Genomic DNA, 26447 nt, shown 5'->3' with positions numbered 1-26447 from the left:
AAGTATGGTTTGCATAAGGAGTGGAGGGCATGAGGAGGCCCCAACCAGTTCACCTATTCCTGATGCAGTTGTTCCATGAATGTCCATTGCTCCATCCTGCTGACTTGTTCAACTGGGACATTATAAAATTGTAAATTTGGCCAATAGGTGATGATCCACATTCTAGTCACTCACCTTCTGGCCATTCTGACTCCAGATGATTAGCTAATTTATTCATTAATCCACAGTACTCTCTCTTTTTACTGCTCAGAATTACAGTAATGTTCTGGTCTTCAGTGCGTATTCAATGGGAGACAATTCTAATTTCATTGTCAAGAATTCCCTAGGCACAACTTTTGCCAAGTTTCTGACTCAAAAACCAATTTTTGAAAAACTCTTCTTCAAAACTTGCTCACAGATAATTAAACATTTTTTTAGTGTTTATTAATCAGTTGAGGTATTGTACTCTTTTGTAATCTGTCTTGGCAAACTGACTTGCATGGAAATGGGGGCTTTTTTGACTCACAAAACTAAGATTTCCTATACGGGACCTAGACTAGCTTCAGGTATGGTGAGGACTCACCCTCTCCCTTTCCCTGCTTGGCGCTACCTCCGTCTGTTGGCTCCATTCTCAGCAAGCCTTGCTGCGTGCTGTCCCCAGCAGCTCTGGTCACAGAATCCTAAAGTTAGCAACCCAGGAGTTCCCACACAGCACCAGAGCTCAGTCTTAGCGGCCTGGTTTGAGTCTGTGCTCACCCCAGAACCAATCCTGCGACCACGTGTGTAAAATGTTCCGCTGCTTCCCTGTGCTCTCGCACGTCCCGGCCTGGGCCTTAGTCAGTCGTGCCTCCACCACCCAGGGGCAGCCAGCTTGGTGCCTTCTCTGAGGCTTCTCCATCCCAACTTTGTGGGGCTACCAGGGATAAGGGGTGACCAGAGTTCAGAAGAGCAAAGCGATATCTGAGGGTTGGCAGGTTAAATATCAATAATCTGTAGCAGCAATGTACAGATCCAGAAAATCCAGCGAGCCAGAGAAAGGTAAAGGAGACATGACATTAGAAGAGAAGTGGAGACAGAGAGGAACACATTGAGGGAGAAAGATCTGAGGAACAGAAAGTGGAGTGAATGACAACAGTGTGTGAGGTAAGCTGAGGCAGAGACAGAGGGACAAAGACCAACAGAGAAAGAGAGTAGCATGCACATATGAGGTGGGGGGACAATAGACCCTGCTCCCATCGTGCCATACACATGCACACACACACACACACACACACATGCACGCACACACGCATACACGCACTCACAGAAACATTGCTCGAGAGAAATAACTCAGGGAGGCTGAGAAAACATGTCTGTTGGGTTTGAGTGACCTGGGTGGTTGGCTGAGAGAATTGTTCTGGGACGGTGGGGTAGTGGTTTCTAGAGTAGAGTTAAGCCACACTGAAGCCACAAATCTAAGACTTGGATAGAACCGTATATTCATTCATTACACAAATATTGACTGAAAAAACAAAAAGACAGCCATAGCCCAATTAAAATTATTTCAAGGGATTTGAATAGACATTTGTGCAAAGAAGATATTCAAATGGCCAACAAGCATATCAAGATGCTCAACATCATTAGTCATCAGGGAATTGTAAATCAAAACCACAATGAGATACCACTTGGCACTCACTAGGATGTCTATAATTTAGAAAAACGGAAAATAACAAGTTGTTGGCAAGGATGTAGAAAAACCCTGGTACACTGCTGGTGGAAATGTGAAGTGGTGGATCTGCTAAATATTCCTAGCAGCATTAATCACAATAGTCAAAGGTGCAAACATCCAAATGTCCATCAATGGATGAACGGACAAAGTGTGGTATATCCATGCAATGGGATATTATTCAGCTATAGAAAGTAATGAAGTATTAATGCATGCTGCAATGCGGATAAACATTGAAAACATCATGCTCAGCGAAAGAAGCCAGACACCAAATATTGCATGATTTCCTTTACTGTCATAGAATCCATGGAGACAGAGGCAGATTAAGTGCTGCCAGGGGCTGGGCAAGGGGCTGATAGGGAAAGATTGCTTAATGGGTAGGAGATTTTCTTTTAGGGTGATAAAAAATATTTTAGAACTTGATAGAAGTGGTGGTTGATTAAAATTATGAATGTTACTCAATTGTTACTCCTAGTTTATGATTAATCTTACGTGGTTAATCTAAAAAGGGCTAGTTTCCTGTTATGTGAATTTCTCCTCAATTTCACACACACACACACATGTTTTGTTTTCCTTTATGTGATGGTCAGTCAGGTGTGGCCTCAAGAGGAGACACAGGAGAACTGAAGAAAACAAAGTTTATTATACTCACAGGACCTGGAAGGGGTCACCGCATGCCACCCAGAGCCACAAGGAAAGCTCCCTGCACTGGTCAGATAGCAGAAGACAGGAGCAAGGGGAGAGCGTAGGTCACAGTGTTGATTGGAGTTCCCAAGGGAAAGGCAAAGCAGGGCAGGGGAGACCATTTAGGATTGTCTAGTTTAATAATCTGGCGGGTTCTAAACTACAGAGGTGGGCCCTAGTTGTCTTCTGGGACGGCCCAGGGATAACTGAGGCGAAAGAACACCATGTCCTGGGGGGGAAGGGCCAGATGAAGTAAGTCTGACTCTGGATTGGGAGTTTGCCAATTTGCACATGTACAGGTTGAGTATCCCCAATGCAAGAATTCCACATCCAAAATGCTCCAAAATCCAAAGTGTTTTGAGCACTGACACAAAGCTAAAAGGAAATGCTCATTGGAGCATTTCCGATTTCAAATTTTCAGGTCAGGGATCCTGAAGTGGTCAGTATGACGCAAATATTCCAAAATCCAAAAAAGTCTGAAATCTGAAAGATTTCTGCTCTCACGCATCTAGGATAAGGACCCTCGACCTGCACATCCTGAGAGAGAGAGAGAAAGAGGGAGAGAGAGAGACCAGTGTGTGGCAGGACCTGTTCTCAGTCCTGGGCACTGAGCACTGACCCCAGAATCCTGCTCTCCTGGAGCTCAACCTCTAGAGGGGAACAGAAAATAGAAAAATAATGAGGTAAGATAACTTCAGTAGTGATGAGGGCTTGGAAAACAGGAGAGTGGAGTCAGGAGCTGGAGGAGGAAGCATGCGCACAGAGACAAAGCCGCATGCCGTGAGAGCCCCCCTGCAGAAGACAAGCCCACGAGAGCAGGCAGCAGGTGCAAAGTTCTGAGATGAGAACATGCGTGGGGTATTTTCTAAATAGCAGAGTGGCCAGGAAGGATGAGAGGGCGAGATAGCCAGGACCAGGCCAGACAGGGTCATAGGACCACAAGGAGGACTTTGACCTTGTTCCAAATTCAAGGGGCCGACATTGGAGCATTAAGAGCAAAGGATGGCACAGCCCTCCACATTGCACATGCAAGGGGCGCCATTTACTGACTAGGCCATGGGTGGGTTCCCTGGAGCTGGCTGCCTTGGCGCCCTGCACTCCAGCCCTCCCACCTGTGGCAGATATTGGCGACCAGTCACAGGTCCTGTCCTCCAGCGTGGGGCTGCCAGACCCTCTCCCCACAGGGCCCAGACAATGCCGGCTGAGTCCCCAGAGCTGACTTGTGAGATGCCAGGTGTCTGCCATCATTTTCCCTGAGCCTTGCTGAGACAAAGATCTCGCGAACTTGTCTAACAGAGATCGAGTGACACATAGTGGTGGGGAGCAGACCTGATCAATGCTTTATTGGAAAGGGGATGCAGTCTTTAATCTGACAAATATGTGATCCCAGAAAGATGTTAAGCTCAAGGTTTAGCTTGCTTGTTGTGAGCTCATAGCTTCCCTGGAGAAAGCCACGGGAATGGCAATTGTGCCAGCGCCAATAGAGCTGGATGAAGCGGACAGCATTGAGCAAGCGACAGTAACGCAGGCGGACGCGCCACATGCGGACCCAGGACTGCAGCCGGACAACTGCCCATATTTGCCCCGCGAAGAACTCCAGCAGCGCCCGCCGCCTCTGGTACAGCAGCCTCGCCAGCACCTGCCGCCACCAGCTCTGAATGATCCAAGCTCTGAAGGCCGCGTGCAGCAGCGTGCGGCGCACCAGCGTGCCCCGCCACCACGCCTGGATCTTTATTGCTGCCTTTACTTTGTCAGGGGTCGCCTTCATTTGGGGGAGGAGGAGAGGTTGCAAGAAAAGAAAGACACTCAGTGCACATTCCCTGCACGCCTCAGCCCAGCGTGTGTGAGGCAGGGACCCTGATTCTCCACCAACGACGGCCCCTTCTTCTACAGTTCAGGAGCCCTGGGCAGGGCAACAGCTGGACTCCAGAGACCAGGTAGGTTCCCACCCCTGCCACCTTCAGGTTAATGAATATGGACACCTCACCTTGACCTCTGAGTTTCAATGTCCCCATCTGCAAAATGGGGATACATCTGCCCTAGCTCCCTCACCTGGTTTTTTAATGGGCCTGGTTGGCCAGTCTGGAGGAAGAACGCTGTGATCTAGGGGTCAAAGAGTTACCATGTTCCACCTGTGCCCAACCACCCACCTAGGATCCATGACTTGTCTCTTCACACCCCTCCCACCTGCCTGAGATCAGTCACTGGTCCTGTCTTCCAACGTGCGGCTGCCAGACCTTCTCCCCACAGGGCCCAGACAATACCGGCTGAGTCCCCAGAGCTGACTTGTGAGATGCCAGGTATCTGCCATCATTTTCCCTGAGCCTTTGCTCATCCTGCCCTCTCCACCTTGACTCCAGCTCACATCGACAACCTGCTCTCTCCCTCTGTCATATCATAGTGTTCAAAGTTTCCCTGCTCCTCCCAGTTTGGGGTCTTTCTTATCTATTTATCACTTTCACTTCTTTTGGTTGTCACAACTTAAACACACACATACATGCGCATAGGTGCACATACACACATGACCCCACACAATTCTAGACTTGTGGTTCCCTTTACTTGGCCATGCCCTTTCCCAGCATGTGTGAGGAACCGCCCTCATCACACCACTCTCCAACTTTGCATGGTCTGGATCCCTCATTCAGGCTTCTCTTCTACAACCAAGTCTTCGTGGCTCAGCCACTCAGCTTTGTCAGTGGAAATGGGAAATGGGAAAAGACAGCCCAGGATGAGTCAATCCCTATTCTCTGCAGCTTTGAATGGAGCAACCACTTGTGTTTGCCCTATTCACTTTGGGTTTGTGAAGGTTGTTCCTGAGTAGTAATTAACAGCACCACCTTTCACTCACCAATGTGCCCTGTTCTGGGCAATATATTCCATGATCATGCCATGGTGTGAGGCAGACAATCATTACTGCTGGGTGATATGGATCAGAGATGCTGCAGGTCAGGGGTCTCTCCCAGTGTGAGGGCCTGTTCTAACCTACCTCTGATTTCAGCAGGAGAGGAGGTTCTCATACCTTTATTCCCTGGTCTTCTTTCTGTTTCAATTTGTTTTTGTCCTCTATTGCTGCCTGTAATCAGAGGTTAAAGGGGAGAGGTATCAGTAAGTTGTTCTTTGTACATCTCTGCTATTTCTTGCTTTGGGTGATTGGGAAATATAGAATTGCAAAAACTCATCAAACCAAGCACTTAATGAAACCACAAAGAATGAGCCGGGCATGGTGGCACATGCCTGTAGTCCTAGCTACTTGGGAGGCTGAGGCAGCAGGATCATCGTGTGCTATGTTGATTGGGTGTCCGCACTAAATTCCACATCAATATGGTGACCTCCCAGTAGCAGGGAGCCACCAGGTTGCCTAAGGAGGGGTAAACTAGCCCAGATCAGACATGGGGTAGGTCACAAAGAAAGAGTGTGTCCTCTTTGTACATGGAAGATACAAGTGGACCAAATGGAAGAACACTATGGCCTGTATCTGTATTTACATGCATGTGCTATAAAGGCTTTATGAAGGGGGGATTAGGAAGATACACACAATAAGAAATTAAGCAATGATTATCTCTGATGGGGATAGTGGGATTGGGGACACAGGGTAAACTCGTCACTGTGGCTGCATGCCCTGTGCCTGGCCTGTCTGCAGGGCACCGGCTATAGGCCTCCTAGGAGAGCAGGACTCATGTAGGCCAGGAAACCCGTAAGGTGTCACCTAAGGCTCAGTGTCTGTGCCTGCTCTCCTGTCAGTCAGGAGACGGGCCAGGGTGGCCACTGCAGAAGCAGGGCCCCGTCTGTGCCTGCTCCTGGCCGTGAAGACCCACCTAGTGCGACAGGTGAATGCTGAGCAGAGGGGCTCTGGCCAAGGCCCAAGGGGTCAGCGTGAGGCCCTGGGCCCCTCAGAGTTTCTCCCCAGGGCTCACTGGGGCCCACCGCACTGTGAGGTGAGTGCGGGGCAGGTGGAGGGGCTCTGGGTGACACAGGGAAGAGGAGGAGGCCAGTTAGGGCTGGGGGTCTCAGTGTGAAGTTAGCGGGATGAGGGGCGGTGGGGAGACAGGCATGAGGTGGAGGACAGGGCATGGTGGGAACGACATGAGGGCCAGGGAGGGCGCAGGAAGCGTGTGTCTGAAGGGAAAGGTGTTGGGCAATACCCCAGTGCCAGCCTCGCAGCTCTGGAGGTCTTTCTGAGTTTGGATCACGGCCCAGTGACTTTTACTGTGTTGCTACCTTTCAATTCCTTCAAGCAGAAACTTGAAAAATATTTGGATATCAGCTTTTCCAGGTCTCTTCAGCAACAGGGGCCTCTCCAATTACTTAGCACATTATTACTAGAAGTGGGAGCCCCTCCACGTGGTATTTCCCCATGGCTTCATTTTCAACTTCCTGTCTTCCTTTGTTCACAAAATACAAAGGATCTGAGGTGTTTCTCCTCAGATCCAGCAAGAAAGCCTCTGTCCTGTAATAGCTACTTCTACAAATTCACATTTCTTTTGATTTCTGGTTTCCATCTGTCACCTTTTGTTTTCTTTTTCATTTTCCCTTTCGCTGATGTTTGTTGATTTGGTTGAGAATTGTTTGGAATTTTATTCCTTTTACTATTTTAGAAGTGCAGGCAGACTGCTGGTTGCCGAGCCCGCATCTACTTTCCTCATTTTCCTAACTAGTGAGACCATGATTACTGGGGGAAGCAATAGGGCCAGATTAGTGAGGGGTAAAAAGCCACCCTGCATCAGCCTTCTTTTTTTTTTTTTTTTTCTATTTTAGCATACTATGGGTGTACAAGTGTTAAGGTTCTCTATATTGCCCATGCCCCCTCCCCCCTCGAGTAAGAGCTTCAAGCATGTTCATCCCCCCAACGTTGCACATCTCATTGTGTTTGTATATGCCCATCCCCTCAACCTCCCTCCCACCTTCCCGATACCCAATAAATGTTATTCCTCTATGTCCACTTAGGTGTTGATCCATTAATACCATTTTGCTGGTGAGTACATGTGGTGCTGGTTTTTCGATTCTAGGGATACTTCAATTAGTAGAATGGGTTCCAGCTCCATCCAGGAATATACAAAGGTGCTATATCACCATTGTTTCTTAAAGCTGAGTAGTATTCCATGGTATACATAAACCACATTTTGCTAATCCACTCATGAATTGATGGGCACTTGGGTTGTTTCCATAGCTTTGCAATTGTGAATTGTGCTGCTATAAACATTCGAGTGCAGGTGTCTTTTTCATAAAGTGACTTTTGAACTTTTGGGTAGATGCCCAGTAATGGAATTGCTGGATCAAATGGTAGATCTACTTGTATCACTTTGAGGTATCTCCATATTGCATTCCACAGAGGTTGAACTAGTTTGCAGTCCCACCAGCAGTGTAGGAGTGTTCCTCTCTCTCCGCATCCACGCCAGCATTTGTTGTTTGGGGACTTTTTGATAAAGGCTATTCTCACTGGAATTGAGTGATATCTCATTGTGGTTTTGATTTGCATTTCCCTGATGATTAGAGATGTTGAACATTTTTTCCTATGTTTGTTGGCCATTATCTGTTTTCGAGAAGTTTCTATTCATGTCCTTTGCCCATTTTTTGATAGGGTTGTTTGATTTTTTCTTGCTGATTTTCCTGAGTTCTAAATAGATTCTAGTTATCAGCCCTTTATCAGATGTGTAGATTGCGAAAATTTTCTCCCATTCCGTGGGTTGTCTGTTTGCTCTCTTGACAGTTTCTTTGGCTGTGCAGAAGCTTTTTAATTTGATCAGGTCCCATTTATTTATTTTTATTGCTGCTGTGGTTGCCTTTGGGGTCTTCTTCATAAATTCTTTGCCTAGGCCAATGTCTAGAAGAGTATTTCCAACATTTTCCTCTAGAATTCTATTTTCACACTTAAGGTTCAAGTCTGTTATCCAGCGTGAATTGATTTTTGTGAGAGGTGAAAGGTGTGGGTCCTGTTTCAGTCTTCTACATGTGGCTATCCAGTTTTCCCAGCACATTTATTGAATAAGGATTCTTTTCCCCAGTGTATGTTTTTGTCTGCTTTGCCGAAGAGTAGATGGCTGTATGAGGATGCTTTTATATCTGGGTTCTCTGTTCTGTTCCACTGGTCAATGTGCCTGTCCAAAGATGTTTTAATGACTATAGCCTTGTAGTATAGTTTGAAGTCTGGTAAATTGATACCTCCTATATTGTTTTTATTGCCTAGGATTGCTTTTGCTATACGGGGCCTTCTCTGGTTCCATACGAAGTGTAAAATTTTTTTTGTTTATCTGTGAAAAATGATGATAGTATTTTGATAGAAATTGCGTTGACTCTCTAGGTCACTTTGGGTAGTATAGATATTTTTAAAATGTTGATTCTGCCGACCCATGAGCATGGTATATTCTTCCATCTGTTTACATCCTCTGCTATTTCCTTCTTTAGTGTTTCATAGTTCTCCCTGTAGAGGTCTTTTATCTCCTTAGTTAAATATATTCCAAGGTACTTTATTTTTTGTTGTTGTTGCTATTTTGAAGGGAATTGAGTCTTTGATTTGGTTCTCACTTTGACTGTTGTTGGCATATATGAATGCCTCTGATTCCTGTGTGTTGATTTTGTATCCTGAAACTTTACCAAATTCATTTATCAGATCAAGGAGTCTCTTGGTTGAATACTTGGGGTTTTCTAGGTATAATATCATGTCATCAGCAAAGAGTGAGAGTTTGATCTCTTCAGCTCCCATTTGAACACCTTTAATTCCACTCTCTTGTCTGATTGCTGTAGCGAGGACTTCCAGCACTATGTTGAACATAAGTGGAGATAGTGGGCAACCTTGTCTTCTTCCAGTTCTAAGTAGGAATGCTTTCAATTTTTCCCCATTCAGTATGATATTGGCTGTGGGTTTGTCATATATGGCTTGCATCATTTTTACGTAAGCCCCATCTATGCCTATTTTGTTGAGCGTTCTTATCATAAAAGGGTGTTAAATTTTGTCAAATGCTTTCTTTGCATCTATTGAGAGGATCATATGGTCTTTGTTTTTGCTTCTGTTTATATGGTGAATTACATTTATAGATTTGCATATGTTGAACCATCCCTGCATCCTTGGGATGAAGCCCACTTGGTTGTGATGAATCATTTTCTTGACAAGCACCTGGATTCGATTGGCTAGGATTTTGTTGACTATTTTTGCATCTATATTCATAAGGGACATTGGTCTGTAGTTTTCTTTTTTTGTTGCATCCTTTCCTGGTTTTGGTATCAGGGTTATGTTCGCTTCATAAAATGTGTTGAGGATAATTCCATCCTTCTCAAGGTTGTGGAATAATTTCTCCAGGATAGGCACCAGTTCTTCTTTGTAGGTGTGGTAAATTTTGGTGTGAAACCATCTGGTCCAGGACTTTCCTTTTTAGGAAGGTTTTTGATTGCTGTTTCAATTTCAGTACTTGATATTGGTCTGTTCAGGAATTCTATTTCTTCCTGGTTGAGCCTAGGGAGGCTGTGTGTTTCTAAGAAATTGTCCATTTCCTCCACATTTTCCAGTTTGTGTGTATAGAGGTTTTTGTAGTATTCATAAATTATATCTTTTTTTTTTTGAGACAGAGTCTTGCTTTGTTGCCCAGGCTAGAGTGAGTGCCATGGCATCAGCCTAGCTCACAGCAACCTCAAACTCCTGGGCTCAAGTAATCCTCCTGCCTCGGTCTCCCGAGTAGCTGGGACTACAGGCATGTACCACCATGCCCGGCTAATTTTTTCTATATATATTAGTTGGCCAATTAATTTGTTTCTATTTATAGTAGAGACGGGGTCTCGCTCTTGCTCAGGCTGGTTTTGAACTCCTGACCTTGAGCAATCCGCCCGCCTCGACCTCCCAGAGTGCTAGGATTACAGGCATGAGCCACCGCGCCCGGCCTCATAAATTATATCTTGTATCTCTGTGGCATCAGTTGTAATTTCTCCTTTACTGTTCCTGATGGAGCTTATTAGAGATTTTTCTTTTCTGCTTTTCATTAGTGTAACCAATGGTGTGTCAATCTTATATTTTTTCAAAGAAGCAACTTTTTGTCTTATTAATCTTCCATATAGTTTCCCTGTTGTCAATTTCGTTTAGTTCTGATTTGATCTTAATGATTTCACTTCTTCTGCTGGGTTTGGGGTTGGTCTGTTATTTTTCCAGCCCTTTGAGGCGATTCATTAGGTTGTCTATTTGTGATTTTTCTGACTTTTGGATATAGGCATTTATGGAAATAAACTTTCAGGACTGCTTTAACTGTGTCCCACAGGTTTTGGTAACTTGTGTCACCTTTGTCATTTAGTTCAAAGAATCTTTTGATTTCCATCTTGATTTCCTCGTTTATGAAGTGATCATTCAGCAGAAGGTTGTTTAGTTTCCATGACTGTGTAGAAATGAGGACTCCTGTTAGGATTGATTTCTACATTTATTCCATTGCGGTCTGAATAGGTACATGGTATAATTTCTATGTTTTTAAATTGTTTGAGACTTGCTTTGTGTCCTAGGCTATGGTCAGTCTTAGAGAATGACCCATGAGCTGATGAGAAGAATGTATATTCAGTGGTTTTGGAATAGAATATCCTGTAAATGTCAGTCAGGCCCATTTGTTCTAGGGTTCTGTTTAAGTCCATTATTTCTTTGTTGATTTTCTGTTTGGAGGATCTGTCCTGTGCTGTCAGTGTGGTGTTAAAGTCTCCAACTATTATGGTGTTGTTTATCCATTTGTTTAGATCAAGTAGAGTTTGATTTATGAATCTGGGCGCACCAAGGTTGGGTGCATATACATTTAGAATTGTTATGTATTCTTGTTGAACTGTACCCTTCACCATTATACAGTGACCTTCTTTGTCTTTTATTCCTTTTGTTGATTTAAAAACTAAGTTATCTGTAATCAGCACCGCCACACCAGCTTTCTTTTGGCTTCCATTTGCTTGAAATATCGTTCTCCACCCCTTTAACTTTAGTCTAATTGCATCCTTCCAGGTTAGATGTGTTTCCTGAAGGCAGCAGATACTTGGCTTGTGTTTTTTTTTTTTATCCACTCGGCCAGCCTATGTCTCTTGAGTGGGGAGTTCAAGCCATTCATATTTATTGAGATAACTGATAGATGGGGCAGATTTCTGTTCATTCTGTTGGGTTGAACTTTGTTGCTTTGTTTTCTCTCTTGAGCCATTGTAGTGTCTGGGCTTTGATCTTTAGTTTTGAGTAGATTTACATTCGTGAGTGTTTATTGTGCTGATCTGTGGGTAACACTGTTTTGAGTACTTCTTGAAGGGCTGGTCTTGGTGAATTCCCTCAGTCTTTGCTTATCTGAGAATGTCTTGATTTCTCCTTCATATACAAAACTTATTTTTGCATGGAATAAGATTCTAGGCTGGGCATTTTCTGTTTCAGAAGAGTGAGAATGGGGCCCCAGTTTCTCCTTGCTTGTAAAGTCTCAGTAGAGAAGTCTGGTGTTATTTGAATTGACTTTCCCTTGTATGTCACCTGCTTCTTTCATCTTACAGCTCTTAGAAGGGCCTCTTTAGTTGATATTTTGGTCAGTCTGATGACTGCATGTTGTGACGTCTTCCTGTTTGCATTGAATCTCCCAGGGATCCTCTGAGCTTCTTGAACTTGTATATCGAGATTTTTAGCAAGGCCTGGGAAATTTTCCTCTATTATATCTTCAAATAGCTTGTCCAATCCTTGAGTGTTGTCTTCTTCCCCTTCTTGTAACCCTATGACCCTCACATTAGGTTTCTTCACATAATCCCACATCTCTTGTAGGCTTTGCTCTTTTCTCTTGTTTCTCTGCGCTATCTCTGTGACTGATTTATTTAATTGGAAGGTGTTATCTTCAATCTCTGAGATTCTTTCTTCTGTTAGATCTACCCTGTTCTTGAGGCTTTCCACTGAATTTTGTAGTTCCCTGAATTGATTCTTCATTTCCAGGAGTTTGGTTAAACTTTTCTTCATTGTATGGATTTCTTTAGTGAACTTCTGTTCCAGGTCCTGGAGGCTTTTTGTGGTTTCTTTGTGTTGGTTATTGAGTTGTTCTTGCAGGTCATTGAATTTTCTTATGATCCACATTCGGAATTCCTCTTTTGTCATTTTGGTTGCCTCATTTTGGTTGGTGTCCATTTCTAAGGGGCTGGTGCTCCTCTTTGGGGGTGTGTTTTCCGTTTGGTTCTTCATATTTCTGGAGTTCCTTCGATGACTTCTTCCCATGTCGATCAGTTGTTGCTTCTTTCTTTAGGTTTTCGTTTGGGTATTCTTACACCTTGTTTAGTTTCTGAGCCGGTAGGTGGTGTTTGTGGGTGAGATTCAACCACTCGCTGTATGATGAGTCATGAAAAGGGTGTGCAGGATGTCCTCCCTGTCAGTAGGTGGCACTTACTTGGAGGAACAGGTTACGTTGTTGTTTGTGTGTCCTGTAACCAGCTCTTGTTCCTCTAGAGAGGCACTCTAGTGCCTCCGGTGGTCAGTGGGGCCCTGGGACTTCCAGGTGTGTCCTTTTCTCCCCCTCAGGGAGGGCTGGTCTAGGAGAGAGTCTGGGCGGAGATGGGTTTGGTAAGCCTGCCCTCAGGCACCACCAGTATCATTAGCAGGGGTCAAAGTTCTGTTCTCTGCTTCCAGGAATAGCTGCCAAGGAGGGGCTGGAATGGCCCTTCTCAATCAGAAAGTCTGGATGTGGGGTGGGGCTATCTGAGACCTGCAATCTGGAGCTGGCCCCACTCCCTTCCACCCTCCCCAACTCTGGGGCCTCTGGCTACTCCTGGGCCTCTGACAGCAGGCCAGACCTCACGCCACCAGGCCTCCCCTGGCTGTGATGTCGGCTGGGAGGTTCCCTGTGCAGGAACGTCACCTGGGCTGGGCACACGGCCTCCCTTTGGGAGGAGGGTTGCCCTCTAGGACGCTGATCTGCCCCCAAAGGCACACACACCTCAGTAGGCTGTTGACGTATATCCCTTCTGTGTCCCGGGCAATGCAAGACCAGGGTGCACGGGATCTGGTCTGCAGGTTGAACTCTGGGTCCCAGTTCAAACTGTATCCCCACCAGGGAGAGGAGTGCCAGTCCAAATTCACCCACAGGGAGCCCAGGCTGGGTCTATGTCTCTCAGCCTCAGGGTCTGCCCCGTTCTCCTGGGATCACCGGGCCAGCAGTACCTGGGAGGGCTGGCGGGTAGGGAGCTCACTGTCTGAGTTTCCCTCAGTCAGCTGTAGGACCCCAAAAGGGAAGGTTCCATTCCCTGGAGGTGCCCCTGGCTGGTGGCTATATTGTCTCTTTCTGCAGCCGAGGATAGGGTGGGGGAGGGGAAAATGAGGCAATATGGCGCCTGCCGCGCGCCTCGGGTCTGTGCACAGGGAGATGCCCTGCGGGTGCTGGGAGCCTGGTGCTGTGTCCTCTACAGGCTTACCATTCACTGGCGGTGGCCGTCTCTGGGCTGGTGTCCGCAGGTCTCTCCACCTGCTGGGGAGCCCACCAGCAGTCTGAGATGCAGGGGAGGGGAGAGGTAATCGCTCCACCTACCCTTGGCGCTGGTCTCCAGGCTGCTCAACAGTCTTTTTTAAATATAATTTTGAAGACTATTAGCAAACTTTCCTTCTCTTTTCTCTAGGACATACTATAATAAGGTCATTATGAGTGTCAATTCTGGAGTATTTGTGCAGCTTCTGTTCTAGTCTCCATGAGTAGTGCATCAGCCTTCTTTGCTGCTAGGGGCGGTCACGTGACACTCAGCGGCCAGTCAGACGTCAGCAGCAGTCACAGGGGTCTTCTGGGAAAGCTTTGTGGGAGGCTGCCTCGGGCCGGGATGCCCCCTTGCCCTTTGCCTTAATATGGGTGTGACATCTGGCACCCTGGTAGCCCTCCTGACGACAGGGGGACAACAGTCTAGTCACAAGCATTGGAAAATGGAGTGATAGAGGAAGCCTGGACACTAGGCAGGCGTTGCCCACACCTAGGATAAAAATAAGCCTCTATTTGTTTGAGCCACTGTTGTCTAGGTTTCTATAATGTCATAGCAACCAAATACAATTCCTAATTGAAATCAAAATTATACACCTTATTCTTCTATTTCTAATGCACTTCAATGTCAACGTATATTTTATTTTTATAATTTGCTATTAACACCTGGAGCAAATCATTATCTATCCCTTTGCCCTAAATCAGGCAAGAAATGTACTCCAGTTCCTTTTCCTCCACCTACTCCTCCAACAATCTTGCATATTGTTATCATCTTGAATTTTATTTCTCCACTGATATTAAATTTTTTAAAGCCAAATCATGTTTAGACTAAAAATAAATTTGACCAGGCGTGGTGGCTCACACCTGTAATCCTAGCACTCTGGGAGGCCGAGGCAAGAGGATCGCTCAAGGTCAGGATTTTGAAACCAGCCTGAGCAAGAGCGAGACCCCGTCTCTACTAAAAATAGAAAGAAATTAATTGGCCAACTAAAAATACATAGAAAAAAATTAGCTGGGCCTGGTGGTGCATGCCTGCAGTCCCAGCTACTTGGGAGGCTGAGGCAGAAGGATTGCCTGAGCCCAGGAGTTTGAGGTTGCTGTGAGCTAGGCTGACACCACCACACTGTAGCCCGGGCAACAGAGTGAGACTCTGTCTCAAATAAATAAATAAATAAATTTTTCTGGCTCTTATGCTCACTGCTGTGTCCTGTGTGCTTCCCTCTTCATTTCTCACTGTGATGTAGCTCCTTGTCCAGTATTTTGGGCAGTGAAGGAAGCTTTCTGGTCTTTGCATATAAGAACTGGTGTTTATTTGTCCTTACACTTGGATAACATTTGCAGTGAGTTTATAATTCTGTGCTTAAAAGGATTTCTTCAGATACTTGGGGGAGTGGCTCCCCTCTCTCTTTGCACCCCATGTTGCTGTTGAGAAAACTGAAGTCAACCCCACTAACTCCTTGGTCAATAAACCGTTGGTCTTATTTCCTCTTTAAAGGTTTCTGTATTTTATCTGTAGTAGTTGAGACTGTGCCACACGTTCTGGGTTCCACCTGTTTTCAATCATCTCGGTGCAACTGGTCGACTGCCTTAAACTGGGTTCTTTCTAATGAATCTCTTAAAAACTCTCCTCAGTGCTGAGAACCCTCTCATCAGTGCTCTGAGCCTCCCTTCCCTCCACTCGCTGCACTCTCAGGAGCAGCGTCCAGCCCACACCGAACTTCTGGGTCTTCCTCCTCTGTGGGGTGGGCTGTCAGGGCTGGCATGTCGTGCGTGGCCTTCTGGGCGGGGCCCTTGCTGTCCCCTGGCACCAGGCCCTGCCACGCCTCCCCAGGCCAGTCACAGACCCCTGGCCACAGGCCCTCCCTGGCCACGCGCCGGGCTCTGCCGGGGAGGCCGGCTGCCCCTGTGCGTGTCCCGCCCGTCCCTCCTCCCCTGGGCCAGCCGCCGGCAAGGTGGAGGGACTGCATGGCCACTCTCGCACCTGCCTGAGGCTTTTTGGAGCTTCGATTTATTGTCTCTCAGCCTTTCCACATATGCCTCTGTCAGGGATTCCACATAATTTCAGTCCACCGACGGCCCCGTTCCTATATTTTAGATGCTACTAGAGATTTTTTAATTCATGTATTTCTTTTCTGTTATTCCTGTGGATTTGCAGTGGGAGAGGGAGGCCTAAGCATGAGCCTGTGCTTGAACATTTTGATCCTTGTTTTCATGGACAATTTCTGGGTTTTCGCTGTGGTTGTGTTTCCTTGAGATTTGGGGTGAAAACGTTGAAGCAAATTTTAGCCAGTGGCTGAGAATTTCCTTCTGCAAATGGCTCGTTTCTATTTTTCAATTCGAAACTCAATTTTCTCTTGTCCTCGCCTTCATTCCCCTTTCCTCCCCGAGTCACTCAGCCCGAAAGGCGCCGGGCTGGGCGGCGCAGCGCAGGCGCGGCCGGGGAAGAGCCGCGGCCCAGAGCCAGGCCAGGACCCAGGGCGGCAGCGCTGGCACGAGGGACCCGGCAGGGACCCGGCAGGGACCCGGCAGGGACCCGGCAGCGCGAGGCAGGCCGCACGGGCACACGGCATACTGGTAGTGGCGTCCAGCAGGATGAGGAGGCATCCTTGGTGGCAGAGGAAGTGAGAAGCTGTGCACAGTGAGGAGGACGTCCTCACAGAGGGTGTCCTGACATTTTGTGTCAGCTCAGGTTGGATGAAGGGGACATTAATAGGGATCGGCAGACCAATGAGGAGAGCCAGAGTCCACGCACCTGTGAGGCGTGAAGCCTGGCACAGAGTGTTAATCCCGAGAGGGGGAGAAAGCGTCCAGGTGGGGGAGGCCCGGCATGGGGTGACGGCCCCTGCGCAGGCGAGGCAGCGCATCTGCGTGGAGGCGCCCGTGGCGGGGTGCCAGAGCCGCGCAGGGTGAGGAGGGGTGTGCGTGCCGGTGCGGCAGCGGTGCTGATGGAAGGCGGATACACATAAGGGAGACTGATCGAGTAAGGAATTTCATTTTGCATAATGAGAGCTGGGTGTCTCGCTCTCAGAAATAAGAATTAGAAATATGGAAAAGTTAAAACCAAAATGAACCCCTTGATTTGGTTTGGGGATTGAATGTATCAGTGTGAAATCATAGATTTCAGTTGATATAGAAATAAATATAGATATAAATGTGTGTGTTTGTGCCGAACATATACACAAACATTTATTACATACATATATTTCATTGGCTCTGTCCACTGCAGGGGCCTGTGAGCCGCAGTATCTCAATAACAATGAGTAATACTGTTTCTCTCTAAAGGAAGGAAGGAGAAATGGCTAATTTCTGGCCTGGGGCAGGAAAGTACAAAATAAATCTGGAATACAATTTTGTGCCAGAAAATAAGCAAGTGTTCAAAGAATGAGGACAGCATGTCAGAAGAACACAGAAGCCAGATTGAAGAGGCTCTTGCTGGCCAAATCTGGGACAATTTGAGCATCTAAAGAATCAAGATATTAATGTTTTATGACCTATTGAATAAAGTGGGAAACTAACAGTCCACACTGATATAAATAAATAAATTGAAATTTTGATGAGGTTAAAGATATTTAAATAATTTCAAGGTATATGCTCACCAAATATTTACAAAAAGAAAATGAATAATCCTGTAGTGGAGAAGTTTGAACAAAATCAACTTAATCAAGTGATCAAAGTGAACAGCACGACTAAGGTTACAAATGGAAATCATGCACCACCTGAAGGAATGCTGTGAGGACACAGTGTCACTTCCATGCTCTTCCTGCCAGACGTGGGACCTAAATCACACATTTCTAATCCATGTATCAAAGAAGACGTTTCAAGTAGAAATGTTAAAAAATACAACGAACTAACTGATAATGAATATACAACACACTAAAATATAGGGGAGGCTGGTAAAGCAGCGCTAAGAGTGCTAATATAGCCCTGAAAGCTTATATTAAAAAAGAAATATTCTCAAATCAGTTATCTAAGCTTTCACATTAAGAACCTAGAGGAAGAAGAGCAAAATAAACCCAGAGTAAGTGGAATGAAGGAAATAATGAAAATAAGAACAGAAATCAATAAAATTGAAAAAAGGAAAACAATAGAATCAATGAAACAAAGAGGTAGGAAAAGATCAATAAAATTGACCGTCCTTTCAGCAAGAGTGATTAAGAAAAAGAGAATACCCACAGTACCAATATTAGAAATAAAACACTGCAGACCATGCAGACATCAAAAAGATAATAAGGAAATACCATAAACAGCTCTGCACACATAAATTTGACAAACTAGATAAAATGGACCAATTCCTCAAAAAACACACACTACCACAATTCATCTAATCTGAAACAGATAATTTGACTAGTCCTATAACTATGAAGGAAATTAAGTTTATAATTTTAAAACTCCCTTCAAAAAGAAACCTCCATGTCCAATTGGTTTCACTAGAGAATTTTACCAAAGTTTAAAGAATAAAACCAATTTATGCAATCTCTTCTAGCAAATAGAAGTGTAGGTAACATTTCCCAATTCATTTAATGAAACCAGAATTATCGTGATATCAAAACCAGACAAATAACTACAAAAAGAAAACGACAGACCATTATTTCTCATGAATATAGATACAAAAATCCCTAACAATGTATTAGTAAAATAATTTATCAGTGTATAAAAAGAATTTTACATGACCAAATAAGGTTTATTCTAGGTTCAACATTCAAAAATCAATTGATATAATACACTGTGTATAAATAGGCTAAAGAAAAAAAATTACATGATCATTTCAATTGATGTAGAAAAGGTATTTGATGAAATTCAACACTCATTTATCATAAAAAAAACTCAGCAAAATAGTAATAGAGGAGAACTTCCTCAACTTGATAAAGAACATCTACAAAAAACCTACAGCTAACATTATACTTAACAGTGAAAGATTGAATGCTTTCACACTACATGGGGAACAATGCAAAGATGTCAATTCTCATCAATTTTATTTAACATAGTGCTGGAAGTCATAGCCAATGCAATAAGTCAATAAAAGTGAATGAAAGCTATACAGATCATAAAGAAAGAAAATTGTCCCTTTTTTCAGATGACATGGTTTACATAGAAAATCCTAAGGAATCTAAAAGAAGAAAAAATTATCCTAGAACTAAAAAATGAGTTCATCAAATTGGCAGATACACAGCAAAGACAAAAATCGGTTATATTTCTATCCTGTTTATAAGGACTAATAAGCCAAAAAATTAAAAAAAAATTTTAAATCAGTTATATTACTATATACTAGCAAGGAACATGTGGTCCCCCAAATTAAAAAAAAAACAACACACACACACACTTGCTTTAATAAATGAAATACTTAGTTGTAAATCTAGCAAAGCACATACAGAGCTTGTATGGTAAATACTATAAAACAATGCTTTTAAAAAACCAGAGATCTAAATAAACAGATATTTTATGCTCATGGATTGGAAAACCCAACACAATAAATATGTTACTTCTCCCCAAAGTTTAAAACTTTCCATCATTACAGCTCCCTACTCAACCTTCTTTGAAAGCATCCCAGCAGGAGTGTTGGGGGCCCTCACTGTAGCCTGGGGACAGTAGGATTCTAGGCTCCCCACTCCGCCTTGGCTGCATGAGTTGGGGTAGCACCACAGGTTTATCTGTGTTGATTGGCTGGAATGAAGGTGTTATTGTCCAGTAATTTTATCTTGTGAGTATGCCCTGTTTCTGGTGTTTGGCTAGAGTGGGATTATTTTGGTGTGTGTGTGTAAGGGGTGTTGTCTTTGATCATTGTTTTTTCCAGCTTGCCAGCTTCTTTAGCTCCAAGTCAGTTACTAGTTGCATAAGTATAGAGATTGAGAATAAGCATATAGAAACTGGAAAATTGAAATAGTAATATTATGTGTGTTCAAATAATTAAGAATTAGGCTTATATTTTATGTAACTTTCCCTTATAGTTTTCTCATAATTCATTTTTATTGTTTTACGTAAGAACTTGTCTGTGATAGATTAGGCATTTTTAAAGAGTGGTCCTTCCCTACAGAAAGCTTAGGAAGCAATGGTCTGGAGTTCAGTGGTGTGAGTGGGTGACTGAGATGGGATGAAAGTCAAAATCACTAGGGATGAGAGCCAAGGGGTTTGGGAGCATCATCCAGTCAATGCTGAAGTCACTGAAATGGTGCCATATATAAGGAGGAGGTGACAGCAGTGGGGGGATCTATTTGCGTTCAGTACCCTGGGGAAGAGGGTGCTGAGGATGGAGCATAGAGGAAGAGCTGAGGATCCTTAGATCATATCAGGCATTTCCCAAAGGGGTATCACCTGCCCATGCGCATCCAATTTAGCATGAGTCATGCAGAACCTTGTGCCTGTCGTCACTAAGGCCAGCCTCCTGTGCTTTCTCTGGGCTGCGCTGCTCCCAGGAGAGGGGGCCACATGCCTGACTTCTGTCTGGGGGCTTGCTTAACAGAAACCCGGTGTGTGCAGGCCCCAACTGCCCCGACGGCAGACTGACAGAGCACGGCCTCAGATGCAGCTCTCAGGTGACAGGGTGCCCAGCAACTTCAGAAGTGGGAAGCCCAACCCCTCCCAATTCTAAGTTCAGGAGACAGGAATGATGTCAGGGCTATGCAATGGGACATCTGGCTCTGCATATATGAGGACAGCCTTGGGCTGCAACTTCTGATTTGGATATAAAGTCCGTAGCATATGGCCACTGCCAGTCCAAACAGCGGCCATAGGCACTAGGGGCAGCGGGGAGGTACCTGCACTGAAGTCTTTCCCCAGGGAGAGGAAAAGGAGCAGGGCCTGATTCCCTGGGGTGCTTGTGGTTGTTGGAATCACTGAGACTCACAAAACCTACAACATTCACAGGGGCAGTGGAGCCCTTCTCAGACTGCTAGGATTTCAATGTAGAAAGCTGCTTTCAAGTGACTACTTATTGTACCTGTAAAAGCCATCAGTCTGGGAGGCGGAGCAAGATGGCAGACGAGAAACACCACCAGACAGAGTGTCTCTGCAGAAAAGACAGATTCTAGGAGAAATTAGAAGAAAGAAGCAAGCAGACAAGCATACATTGGAGGAAGGTCAGAAGGAGGGATACCTGAGACCACGGGAGATTCCATGGGAGGAGGTTAGAGAGGAGAACTGGAAGCAGAGACCTCCCGAGTAGCCTGGAGACCAGCGGCAAGGGTAGGTGAAGCGGTTGACTCTACCCTCCCTTGCATCTCAGACTGCTGGTAGGCTCTCCAGCGGGTGGAGAGACCTGTGGACACCAGCCCAGAGACGGCCACCACCAGTGAGTGGTAAGCCTATAGTGGACTTGGCACGAGACTCCCAACTACCTCGGGGCACCTATGTGTGCTCAGACCCAAGCTGCATGGCAGGCGCCATATTGCTTCATTCTCCTCCCCCCCATCCCTACCTGAGGCTGCCAAAAGAGATTCAACCACACCCTGTATGATGAGTCAATAGATGCCATAAAAGGGTGTGCAGAATGACCTCCTTGTCAGTAGGTGGTGCTTGCTGGGAGGAGCAGGCTACACTGTTGCTTTTGGGTCCCGTAACCAATTTCTTAGAAACACACAGCCTCCCTAGGCTCAACCAGGAAAAAATAGAATTCCTGAACAGACCGATATCAAAGTACTGAAATTGAAACAGCAATAAAAAACCTTCCTAAAAAGAAAAGTCCTAGACCACATGGTTTCACACCCAAATTTTACCACACCTACAAAGAAGAACTGGTGTCTATCCTGCAAAAATTATTCCACAACATCGAGAAGGATGGAAGACTCCCCAACACATTTTATGAAGCGAACATAACCCTGATACCAAAACCAGGAAAGGATGCAACAAAAAAGGAAAACTACAGACCAATATCCCTTATGAATATAGATGCAAAATTTCTCAACAAAATCCTAGCCAATAGAATCCAGGTACTAGTCAAGAAAATAATCCATCACAACCAAGTGGGCTTCATCAAGGGATGCAGGGATGGTTCAACATATGAAAATCTAGAAATGTAATTCACCATATAAACAGAAGCAAAAATAATGACCATATGATCCTCTCAATAGATGCAAAGAAAGCATTTGACAAAATTCAACACCCTTTTATAATAAGAACGCTCAACAAAATAGGCATAGATGGGGCTTATGTAAAAATGATGCAAGCCATATATGACAAACCCACAGCCAATATCATACTGAATGGGGAAAAATTGAAAGCATTCCTACTTAGAACTGGAAGAAGACAAGGTTGCCCACTATCTCCACTTATGTTCAACATAGTGCTGGAAGTCCTCGCTACAGCAATCAGACAAGAGAGCGGAATTAAAGGTGTCCAAATGGGAGCTGAAGAGATCAAACTCTCACTCTTTGCTGATGACATAATATTATACCTAGAAAATCCCAAGTATTCAACCAAGAGACTCCTTGATCTGATAAATGAATTTGGTAAAGTCTCAGGATACAAAATCAACACACAGAAATCAGAGGCATTCATATATGCCAACAACAGTCAAAGTGAGAACCAAATCAAAGACTCAATTCCCTTCAAAATAGCAACAAAGAAAATAAAGTACCTAGCAATATATTTAACTAAGGAGGTAAAAGACCTCTACAGGGAGAACTATGAAACACTGAAGAAGGAAAGAGCAGGGGATGTAAACAGATGGAAGAATATACCATGCTCATGGGTCGGCAGAATCAACATTGTTAAAATATCTATACTACCCAAAGTGACCCACAGAGTCAAGCAATCCCTATTAAAATACCATCATCATTTTTCACAAATATAGAAAAAGTAGTTTTATGCTTCGTATGGAACCAGAGAAGGCCCCATTTAGCGAAATCAACCCTAGGCAATAAAAACAAAATAGGAGGTATCAATTTACCAGGTTTCAAACTATACTATAAGGCTATAGTAACTAAAAGAGCTTTGGATTGGCACAAGAACAGGGACATTGACCAGTGGAAGAGAACAGAGAACCCAGATATAAAACCATCCTCATATAGCCAACTAATCTTTGACAAGCAGGCAAAAACATACACGGGGGAAAAGAATCCTTATTCAATAAATGTGCTGGGAAAACTGGATAGCCACATGTAGAAGACTGAAACAAGACCCACACCTTTCACCTCTCACAAAAATCAGTTCATGCTGGGTAACAGACTTGATATTAGGTTTGAAACTATTAGAATTCAAGAGGAAAATGTTGGAAATACTCTTCTAGACATTGGCCTAGGCAAAGAATTTATGAAGAAGACCCCAAAGGCAATCACAGCAGCAACAAAAATAAATAAATGGGACCTGATCAAATTAAAAAGCTTCTGCACAGCCAAAGAAACTGTCAAGAGAGCAAACAGACAACCCACGGAATGGGAGAACATTTTTGCAATCTACACATCTGATAAAGGGCTGATAACTAGAATCTATTTAGAATTCAGGAAAATCAGTAAGAAAAAAATCAAACAACTCTATCAAAAAATGGGCAAAGGACATGAATAGAAACTTCTCAAAAGAAGACAGAATAATGGTCAACAAACATATGAAAAAATGCTCAACATCTCTAATCATCAGGGAAATGCAAATCAAAACTGCAATGAGATATCACTTAACTCCAGCGAGAGTGGCCTTTATCAAAAAGTCCCCAAACAACAAATGCTGGCATGGATGCAGAGAGATAGGAACACTCCTACGCTGCTGGTGGGACTGCAAACTAGTTCAACCTCTGTGGAAAGCAGTATACAGATACCTTAAAGCGATATGAGTAGATCTACCATTTGATCCAGCAATTCCACTACTGAGCATCTACCCAAAAGTTCAAAAGTCACTTTATAAAAAAGACACCTGCACTCGAATGTTTATAGCAGCACAGTTCGCAATTGCAAAGTTGTAGAAACAACCCAAGTGCCCATCAATTCATGAATGGATTAATAAAATGTGCTATGTGTATACCATGGAGTGCTACTCAGTGCTTTAAGAAACAATGGTGATATAGCACCTCTTGTATTTTCCTGGATGGAGCTGGAACCCATTCTACTAAGTGAAGTTACTCAAGAATGGAAAAACAAGCACCACGTGTACTCACCAGCAAATTGGTATTAACGGATCAATACCTCAGTGGACATATAGGAATAACATTTATCAGGTGTCGGGCAGGTGGGAGGGGGGAGGAGGGGATGGGTATATACAAACACAATGAGTGAGATGTGTGAGGTTTGGGGAATGGTCACGCTTGAGGCTCTGACTTGAGGGGGGAGGGGGGCATGTGCAATACAGGGAACCTTAACACTTGTACCCCCATAATACACTAAAATTTAAAAAAAGAGAGAAATAGTAATGGGAAGGATTCTCTAAAAAGGTTGAAAAATAAAATGCAACTTCAGTCAGATAAAAAGAACAGCCATCGATCTGGAAGGCCAGACTGCTCTCTGGGGCCTAGAGCATGCACACGGCACTGTATATTTAGTCGTAACATTTACTGGTTCTCTGAACAATCTGCACTTCCCCTGGTGGTTCTGAGGACCCAGCAGGCCTGGGTGGAGTTTGGGCTCTTCTTCAGTCTCGTCCACGACTGTGGGCACTTCTGCTCACCCTCAGACTCACAGTGTCCCTTGTCTATAAAATGGGGAAAGCTTGCCTTGTGGACCTCACAGGTTCATGGAACCAGGGAAAACACTTTCTGACCCAGAAGACCCGACTTGGGCTTGAGGAGCCAGAGGATGCCCATGAGGATGAAGCTGGCATTTATGGCCTGCGTCTTAGTCCAAATTCGAGCCCACAAGGCCACCTCCTGCTGCCTCGGTAAGGGCCACAGCCCTCTGGGGTCTCCCCTCCCCTCCCTCCTATTGACGTCCACTGCTACCTCTCAGGCCCTGCATGTCCTTCTGCGCCTCGCTGGGCCGGCCCCCGCCTGCCTTTGCATTTCCCACCCCGGGAGCCCCCCCACACGGCCTGTCACAGGCTGCGTCCTCCCCGTCCTGTCTATCTCCTGCTTAACACAGTTCACCCACGACACAAGGGGATTTAGGGTGCAGGAGAGCTGCACCAACCGCCGAGGGACCGCAGATGAGGCCTCCACTTCCAGGACCCCAGGGATTGGGGGGCCAGTGGTCTGCGGTTCTCTCGCACTCCTGGCCCACCTACCTTCAGTTTCTGTATCTCCAGTGGGTCTACGTCTGGGTCACGCTTCTGCAATCAGAATGTGGGGTGGGGATCATGGTGAGGACCAGCTTCTGTGCAAAGTCCCCACCGCCCTGCCTCCCCATTTTTTGCCTGGGTCCTATGAAGTCATCTAGTGCTTCCTTCCCTCTGCCACAGAACCCCTCCCCACCCCAGGGGGAGACTGTCTGCCTGAGTCTTACACAGCATAGACAGCCCATGTTTGGGGCAGTGGTTCAGGTGTTCACATCCCCTCTCGTTGCTGCTCCCCTTACCCTGGCAGGGGCAGGAGGGGTGGAGAAGTAGAGGGAGATAGCCATGATGTCACAAGGGCAACTGTGACTCAGGGAGGAACCAGAGTCCACAGTGGAAGCACAGCTCGATGAGTCTGTCCTGCCCCAAGGATGACCTCTGGTCCGGCCCACAGCCGCTGACAGAGCAGATGGCGCCGGGCAGAGGGGGCACAGGGGTCTGCCCACCACGGGCAGACCCCTGGCTCAGGCTGGCTCCACGCCGTCTGGCCTTCTCTGCCAGGAGCCCTTCCTCAGTGGTGGCAGAGGCAGAAGGGCCGAGGAAGGGTCTGGGAGGAGGCAGCTCAGCCAGTGGCTGCTCCCTCCCTCCCTCCTGCGCTATCGCCTTCCTCTTGTGGCTGTTCGGTGCTGCTTGGCTCACCACCCTGTGATCCCTAAAACAAGCCTGTCCATCTGGTGTCTGAAACCGCAAGGGCTGGAGGGCATTTCCTGACGTGCCTGGTAGTGTAGAGACCCAGCCGGCTCCCCAGTGCAGGCTCCTGGTGGTGGCAGTGGCCGCATGAGGCAGCCGGTCATTCAGGCTTGGTCCCAAGCCCAGCAGTCTTGGTCGTCCCACTGCCATTTCTCACCACACGTCACAGCCAGCACCCGACCTCTTCCTTTCGAGCATCGTCTAGTAAGGTGAACTGCCACCTGAAGGACGGCATGTGGCTTGCTGCCCACTCCACACGATCCCGCCTCTCTCCCTCATCTTCCCAAGGCGGCTGTTTGCAACATGGGTCAGATCATGATGTGGCGTTTGCGTTAACCTGACTGTGTGAGTGCTACTGTCGCCAGTCTCGGAGCACTCTGAATCCCTCTCCTTTCCCATTCGACGTCATAAAAGCACTTTTCATCATGAGAATGTTGAGGCAGATGCAAAATCGACAGAACAGATAGTGACCCCATGGTGCTCAGGGCCCGGCCCGTCCTGTGTTCCTCTTCTGTCTTCTCCATCCGTGAATGAATCTCTGTGTCTCCTCCAGTGATTCTCTACAGCAAACGACACTGTGACCAGCAGCTTCCAGCCGTCTCTGTGCAGCCGTGGGAGGCATCCGCCAGGCAGTAGGTGCTGGGGTGGCCTTGCCGAGTCCTGGGACACGTGGCTGCTCCATGTCACTAAACCCTGACAGCTTCCTCTTCACCGTGGCAGCACCATTCTAACCTCCGTCCCTCACTGGAAATTTTTGCTGAGCTTAAAGGTGAAAAGTGCTGTCT

At 45.7% G+C, this 26447-nt stretch overlaps 1 protein-coding gene across 3 annotated transcripts; it reads right to left on the bottom strand.

Annotated features, from left to right (window-relative positions):
* Positions 1 to 3685: 3685 nt before the first annotated feature.
* On the bottom strand, positions 3686 to 26036 carry LOC105868062 (IQ domain-containing protein F5-like). 3 transcript variants are annotated; one of them, XM_075996153.1, is made up of 4 exons: positions 25689 to 26036; positions 24925 to 24969; positions 5388 to 5441; positions 3686 to 4130 (listed from the first exon to the last, which is right to left on the bottom strand). In XM_075996153.1, exons 1-4 carry the CDS (start codon positions 25764 to 25766, stop codon positions 3702 to 3704), a joined length of 606 nt encoding a protein of 201 aa, XP_075852268.1. In that variant the 5' UTR covers positions 25767 to 26036; the 3' UTR covers positions 3686 to 3701. The 3 variants fall into 3 exon arrangements, with proteins under 3 accessions (XP_075852268.1, XP_075852290.1, XP_075852335.1); XM_075996175.1 differs by lacking the exon at positions 25689 to 26036 and adding an exon at positions 25215 to 25278; XM_075996220.1 differs by lacking the exon at positions 25689 to 26036 and adding an exon at positions 25143 to 25251.
* Positions 26037 to 26447: the final 411 nt, after the last annotated feature.

The sequence above is a fragment of the Microcebus murinus genome, chromosome 1 (assembly GCF_040939455.1).
Source record: "Microcebus murinus isolate Inina chromosome 1, M.murinus_Inina_mat1.0, whole genome shotgun sequence".
Taxonomy (NCBI): domain Eukaryota; kingdom Metazoa; phylum Chordata; class Mammalia; order Primates; family Cheirogaleidae; genus Microcebus; species Microcebus murinus.
The sequence above is the reverse complement of the archived record's forward strand: the minus strand, read 5'-3'. Positions and strand labels throughout refer to the sequence as shown.

Bases quoted from the DNA above. Each gene is read 5' to 3' on its own strand.
- LOC105868062 (XM_075996153.1), bottom strand. From the start codon at position 25,766: ATGACCGGCTGCCTCATGCGGCCACTGCCACCACCAGGAGCCTGCACT. The intron at 24,970-25,688 runs GCACGTCAGGAA...TTCTGATTGCAG, and splicing joins CTGGGTCTCTACACTACCAG to AAGCGTGACCCAGACGTAGA. The intron at 4,131-5,387 runs GTATGAGAACCT...CCCCAAATGAAG, and splicing joins AAGAAGACCAGGGAATAAAG to GCGACCCCTGACAAAGTAAA.